The sequence below is a fragment of the Micromonas pusilla genome, assembly GCF_000151265.4.
Source record: "Micromonas pusilla CCMP1545 genomic scaffold MICPUCscaffold_15, whole genome shotgun sequence".
NCBI classification, from domain to species: Eukaryota; Viridiplantae; Chlorophyta; class Mamiellophyceae; order Mamiellales; family Mamiellaceae; genus Micromonas; species Micromonas pusilla.
Genome location: NW_003315896.1, coordinates 343,224 through 359,932, shown reverse-complemented (window position 1 = coordinate 359,932; position 16,709 = coordinate 343,224). Strand labels below are relative to the sequence as shown.

The window sequence follows — 16,709 nt, the reverse complement described above, 5'->3', positions numbered from 1 at the left end:
GCGTCGATCGCGCGTCGCGACCCGAGCGCGCTCTTCTTCCCTCTCCCCTTCCCGCTCCCATCCTTCCTCTCCATCTCCATCTCCATCTCCATCTCCATCTCCCTCTCCCTCTCCCTCTCTCTCTCCCTTTCCCTCTCCCTCTCCTCCTCCGCCGCCGCNGNNGCGCCGCGGACGTCGTCGCGGACGCCGTCGACGGCGCCTCCGCGGCGGTGCTCGCCTACGACGCGTTGGACGCGCTGTGCGTCTCGCGGCCGCCGCTGGCGTGGGCGATCGCGACGCGGATGGCGTCGTCGGCGACGCGGCGGTGGCGGCGGGCGCTGAAGGTCGCGGAGAGCGGCGCGGCGGCGGCGGCGGAGGAGGAGAGGGAGAGGGAAAGGGAGAGAGAGAGGGAGAGGGAGAGGGAGATGGAGATGGAGATGGAGATGGAGATGGAGAGGAAGGATGGGAGCGGGAAGGGGAGAGGGAAGAAGAGCGCGCTCGGGTCGCGACGCGCGATCGACGCGAAGAAGAGGACGGCGCCGTGAGCGGTGGCACTTCGCCGCGAGGCGTCGTTTGTGTCGTTTGTTTCGTGCGATTACAACCGCGCGAGCGGGTTCGAATCTAATCCTACGTGCGTGATAATACTCCGTTTCGTGTTGGTACATGCGGCGCTCCCTCGGCCTCCCTCGCCTTTTTTTTTAAAAGACGTCCGGTTGGCGGTCGAAGGCGCCGCCGCGACTGCGCATAGCCTCCTTCAAGTGCACGCTGAGCGAGTAGTTGTTCCGCTGCAGCTGCGTCATCTGCTCTTGAAGCGTCGCGCACGCCCTCGTGAGCTGCTCCACGCGCTGGGTCTGGATGTTCAACCCGCGCTTCAAGATGACGTTCTCGTCGGCGACGCGTCGGCGCTCCGCGGCTTGCTCCTCGGCGTTGTTCCCGGCGCTCTCCGATCCCTCGCGCGGGGGCGCGCGCGCTCGCCCAGCCCCCCCTTCCGCCGCGTGGGCCACGGCGTTCCTGACCGCGGTCTCGAACGCTCTCAACACGCGCGTCCCGCGCTCGTGCGCGTCCGGGACGTCCGCGGACGCGGACATCTCGTTCACGAGCGCGCCGACCCATTCCCCGGAGAGGACGACGCCGTCGGCAGGGTCCCCGATCGCGTCGGCGGCGCCGCCCGCCGCTTTCAACGCCGCGGACGTGCTCGCGTTCGCCGCGCCACCGCCCTCGGCCGCCGTCGCCGTCGCCGTCGCCGTCGCCCTCGCGTCGCCGTCGTCCCTCGCCGCCGCCGCCGCGGAGGCGACCGCCTCCACGCCCGCCGCGGGCGCGTCGCCTCCCCTCTCGCCCCCGCTCGCGCTGAAAGTCAACCGAAGCGCCGTGAGCTGCTTCTCCGCGTCGTCGACGTCCGCGCACTTCTCGAGAATCCTCGACACGTCCTGGGGCGCGAGAGGAAACGATATGATCGTCAGCGGACGTTCGCGCGCGGGGTGGGGGGTGCGCCGCGCGGGAACGCGACGCGCGACGCGCGGGATCGTCGCGCGCGCGGGGGGAAAATTAGGGTAAAAAAAGAAAGAATGCCAAGATCTGAGGCTGCCGGCGCGCCGCGGAGATCGCGCGCGCACCTTGTCGAGCTCCGGCGGGAACTGGTCCAGGAACCGGACGATGTCCTCCGCGCGTCTCACGTCCACGGCGAACCCCCTGAGGTGCAGGAGCCGCCGCGCGAACGACGCCCCGGTCCGGTGGCGCTTGAACCACGTCGACGGCGCCGCGTCTTCCCCGCCGGGGCCGTATCCGTGCCCGTGCCGCCGCTTGCGCGACTCGTTCGGGGATATCGGGCTCAGCACCGCGGGGGCCATCTGGCACACGTCCGCCATCTCGCGCGGTGGAGAAGGCGGTTCGGTGGCGCGCGAAGAAGGACGCGCGCGCGTCCGCCGCGCCTGGCGCTGTGACGACGCGGACGCCCCCTCCGCGAATCTGTCACCCCTCCTTCCCCGAACGAGAAGTATCTAGTTGTACGGTGCGTGCTTTTCGGCCCGACAAACGTTTTTCACCCACCGCTCGGTTTCAATATTTGATCGCGTCCCATTTCAACTGACCCATGATCATATTTTACGCAGCCTTATCAGCGAGCGCCCCGAGTACGAGTGTCGGTTTCGGACGGTTTCATAAACGGCTATCGGCGACGCGGACCCACGGCACCCCCGCGCGCGCGTCCACCGGGGATGGCGGCGCCGTTCAGGGCCGCGGCGCGCGCGCTCGCGAGGCTCGCGAGCGGCTCGGTTCGCGACGGCGTCGCGGCGCGCGGCGTCGCGTTCGAGACGACCGCCGCGCGCCAGCGCCCGTCGTCCGGATCTTCGACGACGGGGGCGCGATCGCTGACGCGGCGTCGTCATCTTGAATATCTACCGTCGTCGTCGTCGTCGTCGCGCGGGCTCTCCGCGACGCCGTCGTCCTCGCCCGAGCCGTACGTCATCGTGAACCACCCGAAGCGCTTCGAGGCGGCGTCGGTCCTCCACGCGCGGCCGTGGCACCGACTCGAGGTCCCGGCGCTCGTCAGCGCGGTGACGTCGTCGTACAAGACGGTGGAGTTGGTGGACGGCGTCGAGTGCCCGCTCGCGCCGCCGAGCTCGCCGAGCCGCGACCCGAACGTCGCGTACGACGTGGACTACGCGCACCTCGTGACGCTGTTGAATCACTTCGGCGTCGCGCCGCCGCCGAGAGGGAGCCGGTTCCACGCGTGCGAGTTGACGCCGTCGCTGAAGCTGCGATGGGAGCGGCACACGGAGATTCAGACGTACGCGTTCACGCGGTGTCTTCCGGACGCGGAGACGAGGAGGGCCGTCCTCGAGGCGCCGTTCGACGCGGACAACGTCGCGATGTCGCTCGTGCCGAAGGAGTGGGCGAGGGAGATCCCGGGAGGGGTCGTATGCGCGACGCACGTCGCGGTGATGACGGACGAGGACCGCGGCGACGGGTCGTCGGGTGCGTTCTGGTCACGCTGGTCCCCATACGACCGCGTTGACGTGGTGAACGCCGATCCTTGAGGACTTTTGCCGGCGATTCTCTCCGCCCAGGGTCTTTCGCTTTCGATCCCAGCACTCGGCGCCTTTGAATTCCGCTTCTGACGCCTTTGAACTCCACCCCGATATACGCTCGTATAGAACGACCCTCAGAAGACGCCGCCGCCGCCGGCGCCGCCGCCGGCGCCGCGGAAGCCGAGTCGCCTTCCTCCGCGTCGTCCGTGATCGACGAGCTGAAGCACTTGTTCGGAGACAGCGACGTCATCACCGGATGCGAGCTCGACAAAGGCCGGTTCCGGTGTTTCAGCGACTGGCGCGCGCACGGGGACGGGTTCAATCGCATCGTCGCGTATCACTCCGCGAACGATAAGCGCGCGTTCGTGCGCTCCGCCGCCGGCAAGGCGGTGCAGCGGATGCTCGAGCTCGATAAGTACCGCATGCTCGCGCTCATGGCGCTGCCGTTAGCGCAAGGCATCAGCGCGCGCGTGGACTCGTTGAACGACGAGCTGAAGCACGTCATGCGGAGCATGGACGGGGTGGAAAAGCTCGACGCGGGCGCGCAGAGAGAGATTCTCAACCGCCTCACGCGTCTCGCCGCCGCGGGGTTGAAGCTCAGCGCGATCGCGCACGACAGGTTCGCCGCGTCGAACGCGTACGCGAAGATCGTGGACGACCGCGTGTCGTACCTGCAGATGGAACGCATCCGCGGCATCCCCGCGATGAGCACGTTCATCACCGCGGCGGTGAACCCGGCGACGAGGACGTGCGCGGCGGCGCAGCGGCGACTGGATAAAGGCGCGTCCCGTCATCTCATACTGGTCCCCATACGACCCCGTTGGCGTGGTGAACGCCGATCCTTAAGGACTTTACTTCCCGGCGTCTCTCCTCGCCCACCCCATCGGTTTCATCGTTCGTTCGATCGCGTGAGGGGTCCCTCCCTTTCGACTGACCGATGAACACGCCGTAAAACACGCCGTAAAACACGCGCCGCAGTCGCCAACTCGTCGCAGCTCGCCGCGGAGATCATGCGCACGAGCCTGACGTTGGAGCAGCACACGCAGTCGAACGAGAACTTGAGCGAGCTGAAGAAGACGAGCAGCACGCAGCTGATGATGCAGCACAACGTGGAGGGGCTGTCCGCGGTGGCGATCACGTATTACTCGTTGGGCGTGCTCGGGTACGTGTTGAAGGCGTTGAACGCCGCGCCCGGGGTATCGCTGCCGATGTCGACGGAGTTGGCGTTGGGGGGGGCGATACCGCTGATATGGGGCGCGGTGTACGTCGCGATAGATAAGATGAAGAGGGCCGCGATAGTCGAGGGGGGAGGGAAGAAGCACTAGTTGGTTGACTGATCGATGATGAGAGCACACGTCTTCGTCTTCGTATTCGTCGTCTGATTGGTTTTAAAAGAAGCCGCGCCCTCCTCTTCCTTCCCCGGTTGCCGCTAATCGATCCTCCGTCGCTCCCCCACCCCCACCTCTATTATACCTCTCCCCCGCGTCAATTTCAATCAGTCGTCATCCACGGACTTGTACGACACCATCCCGTCCACCTTATGAATCGACGTGCTGAACGACCGCAACTTCACCTGCTCCGCGTTCTCCGCGATGTACCGAGGGTCGCTCTCTTCCCACGCCTCCGGCACGGACGAATCCGCGTTGGTGTACACGAGCAGGTCGAACGTGCACGCCTCCTCCAGGAGCGGCAAGAACGTCACCGACGCCGTGATCTGGCGTATGATGGCGCTGATCTCCTGGTTGATCTCCTTCTCCGACTTCTCCGCGCGCGTCGCGGCGCCCGACGCGCCCGACGCGTCCGCGTCCGTCTCGATGTTAAACACCCAGCGCTCGAGCACCTCCTTCGATCCGACCGCGGTGACGACCAGCACGAGCTTCTGCAGCTTCTTCTCCATGAGCCAGTCGTTTATCTGCTGGAGGACGTTGACCAAGTACGCCTTCAGCGACTCGTCCGTGCTCACGAGCATCGCGAGCCCGTACTTGTGCTTCCTCTCGAACGACTCCGGGGGGTAGATGCCGCGCTGGAACAAGATCGAGTTCACGGCGTACCCGAAAAACTCGGACACGATCTCGGTGCTGCCCTTGAGCGTGATCGAGTTCTTCGTCGCCTGCTGCGTCGACGCCATGACGGCCGCTGCGGAGGGCGCGACACACGCGGTCGCGGCGCGTCGCGGACGCGGACCCCGCGCGGGCGAGTGTGAACAGAACGACGACGCGGGGCGGGTTGAACAGATTGTTTGAAACGCGACTCGGGTCGAACTTCCTGTCTGCGCGATGTTTTTTTTGTGCCACGAGTGATCGGATCGGTGGACGGAAGCACGGTTCGTTAGACCGTCAAAACGCTCGACTCGAGGGCCGCGACTTCCGAGACGGATCGACGGAATTCGCGCGATACCCTCGATAAAGCGACGAGAAAAGTAACCTAGGGTTACTCTTCGCGCGCGATGCACGCGTTCCGCGCCGCCGTGAGCGCCCCCATCCGGGGCGCGCTCGCCGCGAACTCCCGCACCGTCGGGCGTTCGACGTCCCGTCGCTCCGTCGCGACGCGCGCGGCGTCGTCCATTCACGACTTCACGCTCAAGACCCTCGGCGGGGGCACGAGAGAATCCCCCGTCGACGGCGCGGCGCTCCCGCTGTCGCAGTTCAAGGGCAAGGTCGTTTTGATCAACAACGTCGCGACCATGTGAGGCACGACCGTCAGGGACTTCATTCAGTTGAACGCCCTGGCGGAGAAGTACGGCGACGACCTCGTCATCCTCGGCGTGCCCTCGAACCAGTTCGGCCATCAGTGCTACGACAAGGACTTCGAGCTTCTCAACACGCTCAAGCACGTGCGCCCGGGGGACGGATACGTCCCGAAGTTTACCATCACGGAGAAGATGGAAGTCAACGGGGAGAACGAGCACGCGTTCTGGACGTACCTGAAGTCCTGCATCCCGTACCCCGCGGACGACCGCGGCGGCACCGGCGCGGATTTCATCTACCAGACGCAGCCGAACTCGATGCCGATCCAGTGGTCGCCCGTGCGGCGCTCGGACGTGACGTGGAACTTTGAGAAGTTTCTCATCGGGAAGGACGGCGTCCCGGCGAAGCGGTTCTCGCCCAAGCTCGAGAACGCGGCGCTGACCGCGGACATCGACGCGCTCATCAAGGCGTAATCGAGTCGTTCGCGCGTCGACGGCCTCGACGGCGCCCGGGGCTCGGGGACGGCAGCTTTTCTTTCAGCACTTCGTCGAAAGAGAAAAGTGAAAAAATAAAAGTTCCCGCGCGATCGGGGACGAGCGAGCGCGCGCGCGTTCGCCACGTGACGAGCGACGAGTTAAACGCCGGATACGCGTCCGGTTTTCGTCGCTTCGATGCACGCGAACGCGCGACGCGCACGTCCCCGCCCATCGCACCCCGGGCGACGCGGTCGATTAATTCAATCAACGTGTAACGCACGATTAATAAGCTCGTACGAGTACTCGTACAACCAAACGACTTTTTACAGAACGCGTTCTCGTTCGTTCGTTCACTACGCGCGTACAGTACGCGCGCACTCCATCGATCACCACCACCACCACGCGTCAGTCTAAGTACTTCGAACTCTGCGCCTCTAACGTCCACGCGTCCATCTCTCGCCTGAACTCCCTCTCCGTCATCCGCGCGAGCTCGTCGTCGCTTCTGGTGAGGGCGATTCCATACAAAAATAGTTCACCGGTCAGTTGAAAGGGGACGCGATCAAGTGTTGAAACCGAGCGTTTGGTGAAACACGTTTGTATAGAACGCACCTGAACGGCGGCGAAAACGGCGCGTCGGACAACAACTTCCGGAGGAGGTGCGACCCCACCCGCGGTCTGAACTGCGGCACCATGTGCCCGCTGCCGTGCACGGTGACGAAAGACAGCCCGTGCTCGTAGCTCGCGACGTGCCCGCCGAACTGCGCGCCGGCGTCGACGACGGACAGCGACGGACCGAAGAGCAGTGGCTTTTCGTTCAATACCGCGAGCGTCGTCCCCGTGGCGTTGAAAAAATACGGCCGCTGCGACCCGCCGGGGAGACGATCGAACCCCACAGCCTTGACCGCCTCTCGCGTGCCCTCGTACGACACGCACGGGTCCGTGTCGCCGTTGAACACGATCGTCGTCCGCAGCCGCGGCGCGATGTCGCGGTAGAAGTCCACCATCGACTCAGCGCCCTTCTTCGCGTCCGCGTTGCACGCGGCGTAATCGCTCGCGTACGACCAATCGCGGCCGGGGCCGGGCCACGCGTCGACCGGAGCGTCTTCCACGTGTAACGCCTTCCGGACGTCCGCGCGCATCATCCAGGTCGACATGTCGTAGTCCAACGTCCCGGGGATGTCGTTCCGGACCGCCGCGGCGGGGCCGAAGAGGGAGAGGTCGTTCATCCACGCGCGTTCCCAGTCTTGCGAGAACGCGTCCGAGGACGCGAGAAGGAACCGTCGATGCGCCGCGACGCATCGCGGGTCGTCGCGCTTCTTATCCAGCGGCCGCCGCCGCCGCCGCCGCGGACGCGCGACGTCTTCTTCGGAGTCGGAGTCGGAGTCGGGGTCGGGGAGGAGCACTTCCGCGACGGGTTCGCCGCGGCCCCACCGCGTTCGCGCGCGCGTCGAGCGCGACGACACTACTTGGTTTTCGTTTGCCTCTCCCGCTTCCCTCCCCGACCAGGTGCCTCTCGCGAGCGGCGCGGCGTACCTCATCTTACACGTGTTCCACATCAAGTCGAAGTCTTCCTCCGGGACGAACCCGTACTTGTGCCCGTACCACAGCATGTCCATGGAGTCGGATTGGAACGCGTTATCCGTGCACGGGTCGCCGGCGGCGAGACCGACGAGGTTGATCTTCGTCGTCGAGTTCTTCGTCGTCGTCTTCGTCGCGTCGTTCTCGAACACCTCCGACGACTCCGCCGCCGCCACGGCGTCGTTGTGATCGAGAATCGCGCGCGATAACGTCGGGACGTACACCCCCGCGTACGACTCCCCGGTGATGAAGAACTCGTTCTTCGCCAGCGTCGGAAATTTAACCCCGAAGAAGTGCACCAGCGCCGCGAGCGCGTCGGACGCCGTGGACTTGTCCGTGTTGTAACACCCGCCGGGCGGGCGTTTCAACTGCTTCGCGCAGTACGAGTACCCCACCCCCGCCGGGGACTCCAGCGCGAGGAGGTTCGCGTCGTTCGTCCACGCCCACGGGTTGAGCATCAGCCCCCCTGTGCGATTCGTGAGCAGCGGCCCGTTCTCCTGGAGGAAGCCCAGGATCGAGCTGCTCCCGGGCCCGCCGTTGAGCCACAGCACGATCGGCTTGGACGCCCAGTCGTCCGCGGGGGACAGCGCGAGCCAGTAGTGCAGCATTGTCCCGGGCGTGGACGCGGACGCGTCGAGGAAGCCGCTGTACTGCGCCGCGGGAGGGGCGCCGTACCCGGGCAGGTCGTCGACGAGATCCGCGGCGGGGCCCACCGTCGTCGTCGTCGCGGTCGCGGTCTCGCGCCCGCGCGCTCCCTCCCCGACGACGCCGCCGCGGAGCGGGGGGGTCAGGGCGGAGGCACGACGCGGCGCGCGCGCGGCGGCGACGGGCGACGTGAGGAGCGCGAGCGCGAGGACGACGGAGAGGCGCGCCATCGCGGCGACGCGACCCCGGAGAATGAAACGGCGCGCGCGTCTGGCCTCGCGCGCGTCTGATGAAGTGGCCACTGCAGGTCCACTTCAAACAGCGGGGTTTTCGCGGCGACGCCGCGGAGAGCGAACGCGCCGCCGCACGCACGCGACGCCCCACCGACGCACCACACACGCGCTCACGATGGCCGAGCCCGCCCAAACGGAGGCGCCCGCGCTCAAGGAGTACCCGGAGTTCCCCGGGGAGCCCATGAGCAAGAGGTGCGATCCGCCGCCGCGCGCCGATCGATCGCGATCGATCGTCGCTCTTGTTTCGAACCGATCGATCGCTCTCCATCGCGCCCGTCCCTCCCCGTCCTCGCCCACCCGCCGCCCTCCTCTGACGCCCCCACGCACGACGACGCTCTCCTCCCGCGCGCGACCGACGACAGCGAGTACAAGAAGCGCCTCAAGGCGGCGCAGAACGCCAAGGCGAAGGCTGAGAAGGACGCCGCGAAGGCGGCGAAGGCGGCCGCGGCGCCGAGCGCCGACTCCAAAAAGTCCGAGGAGGACGAGGAGGGCGAGCTCGACGCGACGCAGTACACCGCGAACCGCATCAACAAAGTCTTGGCGCGCAAGGCGAACGGCGAGCACCCGTACCCGCACAAGTTCCACGTCGACACGTCGCTCCCGGACTTCATCTCGCGCTTCGGCGGCGTCGCGGACGGCGTCGTGGACGAGAGCGTGAAGATCTCCGTCGCGGGACGTCTCATGTCCAAGCGAGCGTCCGGGACGAAGCTGTACTTTTACGACCTCCGCGGCGACGGCGTGAAAGTCCAGGTCATGGCGGACGCGAAGATGGCGACGGAGTACGACTTCGAGAAGATAAACATGTCCACGCGCCGCGGCGATATCGTCGGCATTCGCGGCTACGCGGGCAAGAGCAAACGCGGCGAGCTGTCCATCTTCCCGTGCCACCTCGAGGTGCTCACGCCGTGTCTGCACATGCTCCCCGGGTTCAGCGGCCTGAAGGATCAAGAGACGCGGTACAGGAAGCGCTTCCTCGACCTCATCATGAACCCGGAGGTGCGAGACATCTTCATCACGCGCTCGAACATCATCCGAAGCATCCGCAAGTACCTCGACGATCAAGATTTCGTCGAGGTGGAGACGCCGATGATGAACATGATCCCCGGCGGCGCCACCGCCAAGCCGTTCATCACGCACCACAACGACCTCGACATGACGCTGTACATGCGCATCGCCCCGGAGCTGTTCCTGAAGGAGCTCGTCGTCGGCGGGATGGACCGCGTGTACGAGATCGGGCGACAGTTCCGGAACGAGGGCATCGACATGACGCACAACCCGGAGTTCACGACGTGCGAGTTTTACATGGCGTACGCGGATTACGAAGACCTCATGAAGATGACCGAGGACCTCGTGTCCGGGATGGTGCTGAGACTGAAGGGGTCGTACAAGGTGATGTATCACGCGAACGGCCCGGACGAGCCCCCGGTGGAGATCGACTTCACGCCGCCGTTCAAGCGGTTCAGCATGGTGGCGGACCTGGAGAAGACGCTGAACATTAAGATTCCGATGCCGCTCGAGTCGGACGAGGCGAACCGATACCTCAAGGACACGTGTCAAAGACTCGGATCGGAGTGCCAGCCGCCGCACACCACCGCGCGATTGCTCGACACGCTCGTGGGCGACTACCTCGAGACGCAGTGCGTCTCCCCCGCGTTCATCTGCGACCACCCGAAGATCATGTCGCCGCTCGCGAAATACCACCGAAAACTCCCGGACATGACGGAACGATTCGAGGCGCGTTCTATCTCACACTGGTCCCCATACGACCCCGTCTGCGTGGTGAACGCCGTTCCTTAAGGACTTTTTCTCCCGGCGTGTCTCTCCGCCCAGGGTCCCTCGCTTTCAATCTCCGCCCTCGGCGCCTTTAAACTCCGCTTCTGACGCCTATGAACTCCGCCCCGACGAATAGATGTTCGTCAACAAGCGAGAGCTGTGCAACGCGTACACCGAGCTGAACGACCCGATCGTCCAGCGCGAGCGGTTCGCGGACCAGGCGAAGCAGAAGGGCGCGGGCGACGACGAGGCGATGACCGTGGACGAGACGTTCTGCGAGGCGCTCGAGTACGGCTTGCCGCCGACGGGCGGGTGGGGGCTCGGGATCGATCGTCTCACGATGTTGCTCACGGACACGGCGAACATTAAAGAGGTGCTGCTGTTCCCGGCGATGAAGCCGGACGACCAACAAGGCGGCAAGGTGGACGCGGCCCCCGTGCCCGTGCCCGCGGCGGTGGCGGTGGCCGCCGCCGCGGGGAAGATGGAGAAGCTGTCCGTCGCGGCGTCCCCGACGAAGGCGGCGCCGGCGCCGGGGCCCGTGACGGAGAACACTCTTCATAAGAGCGTCAAGCAGGCGAAGAAGCCGGACGCCAAGCCGCTGCAGCACGACGAGCCGACGTCGGACGAGTGGGCGACGGGCGCGCACGGCCGGCCCGCGGGGGAGTTGGAGACGAGGGACTGGGGGGAGACGATGTATTCGAAGCCGCAGTGAGGTGAGTCTTCGGACGGAGCGGAGCGTAGCGACGAGAGAATGTGTTGCGTGAGCATGTACACGACTATGTGCCCTCTTCAGAGCCGTCGAGACTCCCTCCCTCCATCCCAGATCCCTCCCTCGCTCACTTCTTCTTCTCGTCCTTCTTCGACGGGGTGTCGATCGTCTCCACCTCGGACATCGCCCCGAGGTCGCCGTACTTGTCGCCGAACCGAGACACCTGCCCCGCGTTGGTCATGATAGCCGTGGACTTTCCGAGGAAAAACGGGTGGTTCCCGCTCCAGATGTCCACGACGTACTCCGCCTGAGTACCCCCCACCGTCATCACCTCCTCGCCGTTGCAGAACACCTGAGGGGGGGAGGGGGGAGATGAGGTGAGAGTGAGAGTGAGAGGTCGGTCAGCGCTCTCCGTCGCGGGGGAGGTAGGAGGAGCGAGACGCCGCGACGAAACGAACGAGCGACGATGAGGTTTTTCCCAGCTAGGGTTTGTTCGCGTCGCGCGACCGTCGCGAGACGCGCGCGTCGTCGGAGACGAACGGGGACGGAGGCGCACCTTCGCCTCGGGGAAAAACTCCGGCTGCTTGTCCGTCTGCGCCATGCACACCACACCACCGTTGGTGACCTGGGAGTGGAACGGAGGAGGGGTGGGAGGTGAACGTCAGTCGCGCGTCGAGCGGAGCCGCGCGGCCGGAGACGGGGGGAGGGCGTCGCGACGGGAGATTTTATCCTCCACGTCCGGCCACGTCTCTCGCGCTCGGAAATTCTTTCGCGCGGGCGAGTCGGAGCAAGACGCGCACCTTGGACACCCGGGAACCCGCGAACCGACCCGCGCGCGCGGCGTTCACGCGAGGCTTCACGCCCGCGAAGTTAGCGATAGCGGCCATCGATACTAAGAAGACGTGCGACGCGCGTCCAAAGAATGCCGGAGCGTCGTCGAGTCACGCGAAAACGAACAGGCCGCGGTCGGGCGGAAGAGCCGCTGTGAGCGTTTCGATGCGCCACTGATGTTCGATCGCTGGACTTATTAAAACGCCACTCAAACGTCGTCGCTCGCCCGCTACTCGGTCTTCGCCCGCGCGCGTCCGCGCTTTCCCATCCCCCCGCGCGCGAGGACCGTCCCGCACGCCGCGATCGCGACCGCGTGCGAGCCGAGGTGCAGCCGCCCGGGAACGCTCGCGAACGCGGCGACGACGGCGGCGACGCCCGCGCCCGCGCCCGCGCCCGCGCCCGCGCCCGCGTCGGCGTCTCTCTCCCCCTTCCCTCTCCTCCCTCGCGTCGTCCGCTTCGCGCGCGCGCTCGTCCACGCCTTCACCCACGGTATCGACGGCAGCGCGACCGACAGCGCGACGACGGCGTCCTCGACGGACGTCCTCGGCATCGACGGCACCACCCCGGATTCGCCGCGAGACTGAGGGGCGTTCCATACAAAGCGATGTCGGGGTGGAGTTCAAAGGCGTCAGTTGAAGTTGAAAGGCGTCGAGGGCGGGCGTTGAAACCGAGGCATGAGCGGAGAGATGCGCCGGGCAAAGTCCTTAAGGATCGGCGTCCACCACGCCGACGCGGTCGTATGGGGACCAGTGTATAGAACGCACCTGAGACTCGATCACGACTCGGATCGCCGCCGCGAGCGACGGCGCGTACAGCGCAAAGGACTGGAGCGTCAGCAGCGCGCGCAGCGTCGCGGCGACGGCGACGTCGCCCGTCGTCGAAGTCGTCGAAGTTGTCGTCGTCGTCGAAGTCGCGTCGTTGAGACTCAGCGCGAGCGCGAACGCGAGACCGACCGCCGGCTGCGTCGCGCACGTCGTCGCGACCGCCGCCGTCGTCGCCGCGCCGAACAGCGCCGCGACCGCGCGCGCCGCGAGATCGATCCAGGACGAGGAGGAGGACTCGTCGTTGTCGTCGCCGTCGTCCTTCCCCCGCGCGAGGAAACGGAAACGAGTGAGAAAACGCCGCGCCGCGGCGACGCGCTCGATCGCGAGCGCCTGGACGACGACGACGCTCAGCGACGTCGCGAACACGAACGACGGCACCCCCGCGAGGTGACTCGCGACGCGCATCACGCCGCCGCCGCCGCCGCCATCCCACCTCGGCGCGTGCGCCGGCGGCGCGACGATCGCGGTCAGCGCGAAGACGACCGCGAACGTCCCGATCCACGCCGCGTCGCGCGTCAGAGCGAGCAACGCCGACGACGCGGACGCGACGCGCGACGCCGACGCGCCCGCCGCTCTGCGAGCCGCCGCGCGCCGCTCCGCGCGCGCGGACGCGAACGCGAGGTGCGCGACCGACGCGGGGACGATCGCGGGCGTCCACGCGAGAACGGCACGAAGAAACGCATCGCCGTCGGCCGTTTCCGTTTCCGTTCCATCTTTGTCTCGGTCCGTCTCCGTCTTCTCGTCGATCAACGCCGCTCGCGCGATGACGCGCCGTTCCGCCGCGTCTCGCGCGCCGCCCGCCGCGGCGACGCGCAGCATCGCCTCGCTCATCGCCCGCACCACCTGATTACACCACACGATGCACTGATGGTCCGCGGACAGCGTCCCGTTCGCGCCTCTGAGCTCGCGGACGTCGACGCCGAGCGTCGTCGTCGTCGTCCGCGACGACGCGTCGCGCCCCCGCGCCAGCGCGCCAAAGGCGCCCGCCGCCGCCGCCGTGACCTGCCGGTCGCGATCCCCGCCTCTGACGGCCACGATCGCGACGCCCAACGCGGCGCGGCGCTCGAGCAGCGACTCGAGGCGCGTCCAGTCCGCGTCCTGAGGGCCATTCCATACGAGCGAACGTCGGGGTGGAGTTGAAAGGCGTCAGATGGAGTTGAAAGGCGTCGAGGGCGGGTATTGAAGGCGAGGGGTGGGCGGAGAGAAACGACGGGCGAAGTCCTTAAGGATCGGCGTCCACCACGCGAACGCGGTCGTATGGGGACCAGTGTATAGAACGCACCAGGCGCGAAAAGAACCGCGCGGTGGACGGCAGCGTCGACGCCGGGGACGCGCCTCGCGGCGTCGCGAGCGTCGCGAGCGTCGCGGCGGACGCGAACCACGTGGGCGTCCGCGGCGGAAACGGCGTCGACGCCATCACGATCGCGCGCCTCGCGACGACGCCGCCCATGGAGTGCGCGTACACGAACGTGGGCACCCCGGGCGGGTACAGCGTCGACACGAAGCGCATCGCGTGAGCGAGGAACTCCGCCTGACGCTCGAGCAGGTCGCCGTGGAACGCGCCGAGCTCGTCGTTGAGGTGGACCGCGTACCAATCGATCGACACCGGATCCGAGTCGAGGACGTCGTCGTCGTGCAGGACGTTCGCCGCCGCCGCCTCCGCCTTCGCGGTCGCCGCCCTCGCGGTCTCGCTCGCGATGCTCCGCACTTGCTTGTAGCTCCCTCCGTTCCCCGGGACGAAGATCCCGGGCACGGACCCGCGCGTCGTTCGCGCTCGAGTCGACCCGCCGCCGAGGACGCCCTCCCCGGCCTGCGAGATCGCCTCCGAGGCGGACATCCCCGGGTTACTCGGGTTCTCGCGGTACATGTACAGCTTGTACCCGTGGTCCGCGACGGACGGCGGAAGCGACGGCGTCTCGAGCTGAAAGTACGCCGGGCGCACGTAGGTCATCGCGCATCGGTTCTCGCCGCCGTACGCGGGCGAGAGGATCCGCGTCCACGCGCGCGCGAGGACGAGAAGGGGGAGAAGGACGATCGCGACGGGCGCGACCCATCGCGGGCCGCCGCCGCCGCTGGGCATCGCGTCGCGCGGGGAAGAGTGTGAAGAGTGTTCGAGTTCGTGACCTCGCGTCTCACATTTTATTTTCTCTCGTCGCGACCGAGGATCCGCGGCGACGGCGCTAGCGCGGTTCGGGGCGGCCGTCCGCCCCACCCGCGCCCCCCACCTATATCTACACGTCAAACAAAAGACTCGCGTGCGTCGTCCGTTCCGTTCCGTTCCGTTCCGTTCGCGACGAGAGACGCGACGATCGATCGACGGTCCCTCGACGCGAGCGATTCGATTCGAGGGTGGTTCGTTCGATCACTTCTTTCCCTTCTTCGCCGTCTTCTTCGCGGGCGCGTCCTTCTCCTTCGACGGCGTCTCCTTATCGCCCGCGTCGTCGCCTCCCGCGTCCGCGTCCGCTCCTCCTCCTTCCTTCGCGTTCGCGTTCGCGTTCGCGTCCGCGTCCGCGGCGTCCCCCCCGTCCCCCCCGCCCTCCTTGGCCTTCGCCAATCGATCCCTCTCCTCGAGCTCCTTCTTCGTGAGAAACCGCCCCCCCGCGCCGCGTTCGCGCCGCCGCGCGTGGTTGTGCCTGCTCTCGTGCAAGTACGGCTTCCGCGACTTGATGAGTCGGTTCTCGCTCTCCGCCTTCGCCCTCGCCGCGCGTCTGCGCAAGATCCCGTGGTACTGCTTCGCGTTCACGTACACCGGCTCTTCCTCCATCTCGCTCGGGAGCATCATGCGCGCGCTCTGTTGGTCGTTCCATACGAGCGATGATATCGGGGTGGAGTTGAAAGGCGTCAGGTGGAGTTGAAAGGCGCCGAGGGCGGGGATTGAAAGCGAGGCGTGGGCGGAGAGAAACGCCGGGCAAAGTCCTTAAGAAACGGCGTTCACCACGCCGACGCGGTCGTATGGGGACCAGTGTGAGATAGAACGCGCCTGCAACCCGCCCATGACGTGCGGCGCCACAACCGTCTGCTGCCCGTACGCCACGACGCCGCCGTACGCCATGTACGGGTCGTACGCGTACGCGGACCTCATGTAGTCCTGGCCCTGCGCGGCCGCGCCGCTGCCATCGTTCGTGGCGTACTCGACGACTGAGTTGCGGGGGGAAGGGGAGGGAAGCGGGGTCGTCGTCAGCTTCAATTTATCGTCGCGTCTGGGAGGCGTGAAGGAAGATCTATCCCTAACCCAGCGAAATCAATCGCGCGCGCCGTCGGGCGCCTCGCTCGAACGCCGCGACGAGGACGGCGAATGCCGTCGCGACGATCGAGCGCGCGCGCGTCGGGGGCGAACGCCTCGTCGCGACGGCGTTCGCGCGTCGCGCCCGCGCGGAGGGTTTCGACCGAGACGTCGCGTAGGGGGTTTATGTACGCGCGATTGAAATCGAGCGAGATTCGCGCGGCGCGCGCGCGACTCACCCCCGCCCTGAGGAGCTTGCACTTGCATCGCGCTCGTCCGTTCCCTCGCGTCGCGATTGCGATCGAGCGCTCGCGCGGCCTGAGCGTAAGACTCCTCGTTCGCGCGCGCGTGCCCGGTGCGCGCGCGGATGCAGTGCACTCCCGTCGCGCGCGCACTTTCCTCGTCTCTTCGCTGCGGAAAAGGTAGGAAGCCGGCGGCGCTGATTGGCCGAGGCCGCCGAAGGCGCGATACGATAGGACGATTACGCGGCGAGTACGTACGTTTTCGAGTCTTCTGAATGTTTGCCCATATGCAAAAAGGATCTCAAAAATACAGCTGTGCGTGCGTCGCATACGGCCACGTTTTCTCCTGTTTTCGCCCCGACGAGATCTCGGGGAGATGAAGATTCGCGCATAAGCGGCTCCCGCTGACTTGTCACCATCCTC

General features: G+C 66.6%; 11 protein-coding genes across 11 annotated transcripts in view; 4 read left to right on the top strand and 7 right to left on the bottom strand.

Moving 5' to 3' along the window:
• Positions 1–524, top strand: part of MICPUCDRAFT_42985 (uncharacterized protein) — a gene marked incomplete at both ends in the record, with an annotated part of 3,849 nt that extends 3,325 nt beyond the window's left edge. Inside the window, one exon of the mRNA XM_003063772.1 lies at positions 324–524. Within this exon, the coding sequence (XP_003063818.1) occupies positions 324–524 (201 nt within the window). The remainder of the gene's footprint in view (positions 1–323) is intronic.
• A 30-nt stretch (positions 525–554) lies between these two features.
• MICPUCDRAFT_48959 (uncharacterized protein) lies at positions 555–1,902 on the bottom strand. Its single transcript, XM_003063596.1, has 2 exons — positions 1,593–1,902; positions 555–1,406 (listed from the first exon to the last, which is right to left on the bottom strand). Exons 1-2 carry the CDS (start codon positions 1,842–1,844, stop codon positions 678–680), a joined length of 981 nt encoding a protein of 326 aa, XP_003063642.1. The 5' UTR covers positions 1,845–1,902; the 3' UTR covers positions 555–677.
• A 290-nt stretch (positions 1,903–2,192) lies between these two features.
• Positions 2,193–4,330, top strand: MICPUCDRAFT_53498 (uncharacterized protein; the record flags this gene model as incomplete). The annotated part of the gene is made up of 3 exons (XM_003063771.1): positions 2,193–2,952; positions 3,132–3,899; positions 3,984–4,330. The coding sequence occupies 3 exons, from the start codon at positions 2,193–2,195 to the stop codon at positions 4,328–4,330; spliced, it is 1,875 nt and encodes a 624-aa protein (XP_003063817.1).
• A 41-nt stretch (positions 4,331–4,371) lies between these two features.
• On the bottom strand, positions 4,372–5,133 carry MICPUCDRAFT_45968 (uncharacterized protein; the record flags this gene model as incomplete). The annotated part of the gene is made up of 1 exon (XM_003063595.1): positions 4,372–5,133. One exon carries the CDS (start codon positions 5,131–5,133, stop codon positions 4,501–4,503), a length of 633 nt encoding a protein of 210 aa, XP_003063641.1. The 3' UTR covers positions 4,372–4,500.
• A 316-nt stretch (positions 5,134–5,449) lies between these two features.
• On the top strand, positions 5,450–6,481 carry GPX1 (glutathione peroxidase). The gene has a single exon (XM_003063770.1). The coding sequence runs from the start codon at positions 5,452–5,454 to the stop codon at positions 6,163–6,165; it is 714 nt and encodes a 237-aa protein (XP_003063816.1). The 5' UTR covers positions 5,450–5,451; the 3' UTR covers positions 6,166–6,481.
• Positions 6,482–7,937: 1,456 nt separating this feature from the next.
• MICPUCDRAFT_5954 (uncharacterized protein) lies at positions 7,938–8,453 on the bottom strand (the record flags this gene model as incomplete). Its single annotated transcript, XM_003063594.1, has 1 exon — positions 7,938–8,453. A coding segment is annotated over one exon (516 nt), but the record flags the coding sequence as incomplete, so codon positions are not given.
• Positions 8,454–8,799: 346 nt separating this feature from the next.
• MICPUCDRAFT_53494 (uncharacterized protein) lies at positions 8,800–11,245 on the top strand (the record flags this gene model as incomplete). Its single annotated transcript, XM_003063769.1, has 3 exons — positions 8,800–8,876; positions 9,047–10,472; positions 10,594–11,245. 3 exons carry the CDS (start codon positions 8,800–8,802, stop codon positions 11,167–11,169), a joined length of 2,079 nt encoding a protein of 692 aa, XP_003063815.1. The 3' UTR covers positions 11,170–11,245.
• A 48-nt stretch (positions 11,246–11,293) lies between these two features.
• Positions 11,294–11,767, bottom strand: MICPUCDRAFT_53493 (uncharacterized protein; the record flags this gene model as incomplete). The annotated part of the gene is made up of 2 exons (XM_003063593.1): positions 11,294–11,518; positions 11,723–11,767. The coding sequence occupies 2 exons, from the start codon at positions 11,765–11,767 to the stop codon at positions 11,294–11,296; spliced, it is 270 nt and encodes an 89-aa protein (XP_003063639.1).
• A 459-nt stretch (positions 11,768–12,226) lies between these two features.
• MICPUCDRAFT_53492 (uncharacterized protein) lies at positions 12,227–12,547 on the bottom strand (the record flags this gene model as incomplete). The annotated part of the gene is made up of 1 exon (XM_003063592.1): positions 12,227–12,547. One exon carries the CDS (start codon positions 12,545–12,547, stop codon positions 12,227–12,229), a length of 321 nt encoding a protein of 106 aa, XP_003063638.1.
• Positions 12,548–12,701: 154 nt separating this feature from the next.
• Positions 12,702–14,901, bottom strand: MICPUCDRAFT_53491 (uncharacterized protein; the record flags this gene model as incomplete). Its single annotated transcript, XM_003063591.1, has 2 exons — positions 12,702–13,919; positions 14,104–14,901. The coding sequence occupies 2 exons, from the start codon at positions 14,899–14,901 to the stop codon at positions 12,702–12,704; spliced, it is 2,016 nt and encodes a 671-aa protein (XP_003063637.1).
• A 38-nt stretch (positions 14,902–14,939) lies between these two features.
• MICPUCDRAFT_53490 (uncharacterized protein) lies at positions 14,940–15,873 on the bottom strand (the record flags this gene model as incomplete). Its single annotated transcript, XM_003063590.1, has 2 exons — positions 14,940–15,612; positions 15,748–15,873. The coding sequence occupies 2 exons, from the start codon at positions 15,871–15,873 to the stop codon at positions 15,184–15,186; spliced, it is 555 nt and encodes a 184-aa protein (XP_003063636.1). The 3' UTR covers positions 14,940–15,183.
• Between the last annotated feature and the right edge of the window lie 836 nt (positions 15,874–16,709).

Bases quoted from the DNA above. Each gene is read 5' to 3' on its own strand.
- MICPUCDRAFT_48959 (XM_003063596.1), bottom strand. From the start codon at position 1,844: ATGGCGGACGTGTGCCAGATGGCCCCCGCGGTGCTGAGCCCGATATCC. The intron at 1,407-1,592 runs GTGCGCGCGCGA...CTCGCGCCCCAG, and splicing joins TCCCGCCGGAGCTCGACAAG to GACGTGTCGAGGATTCTCGA.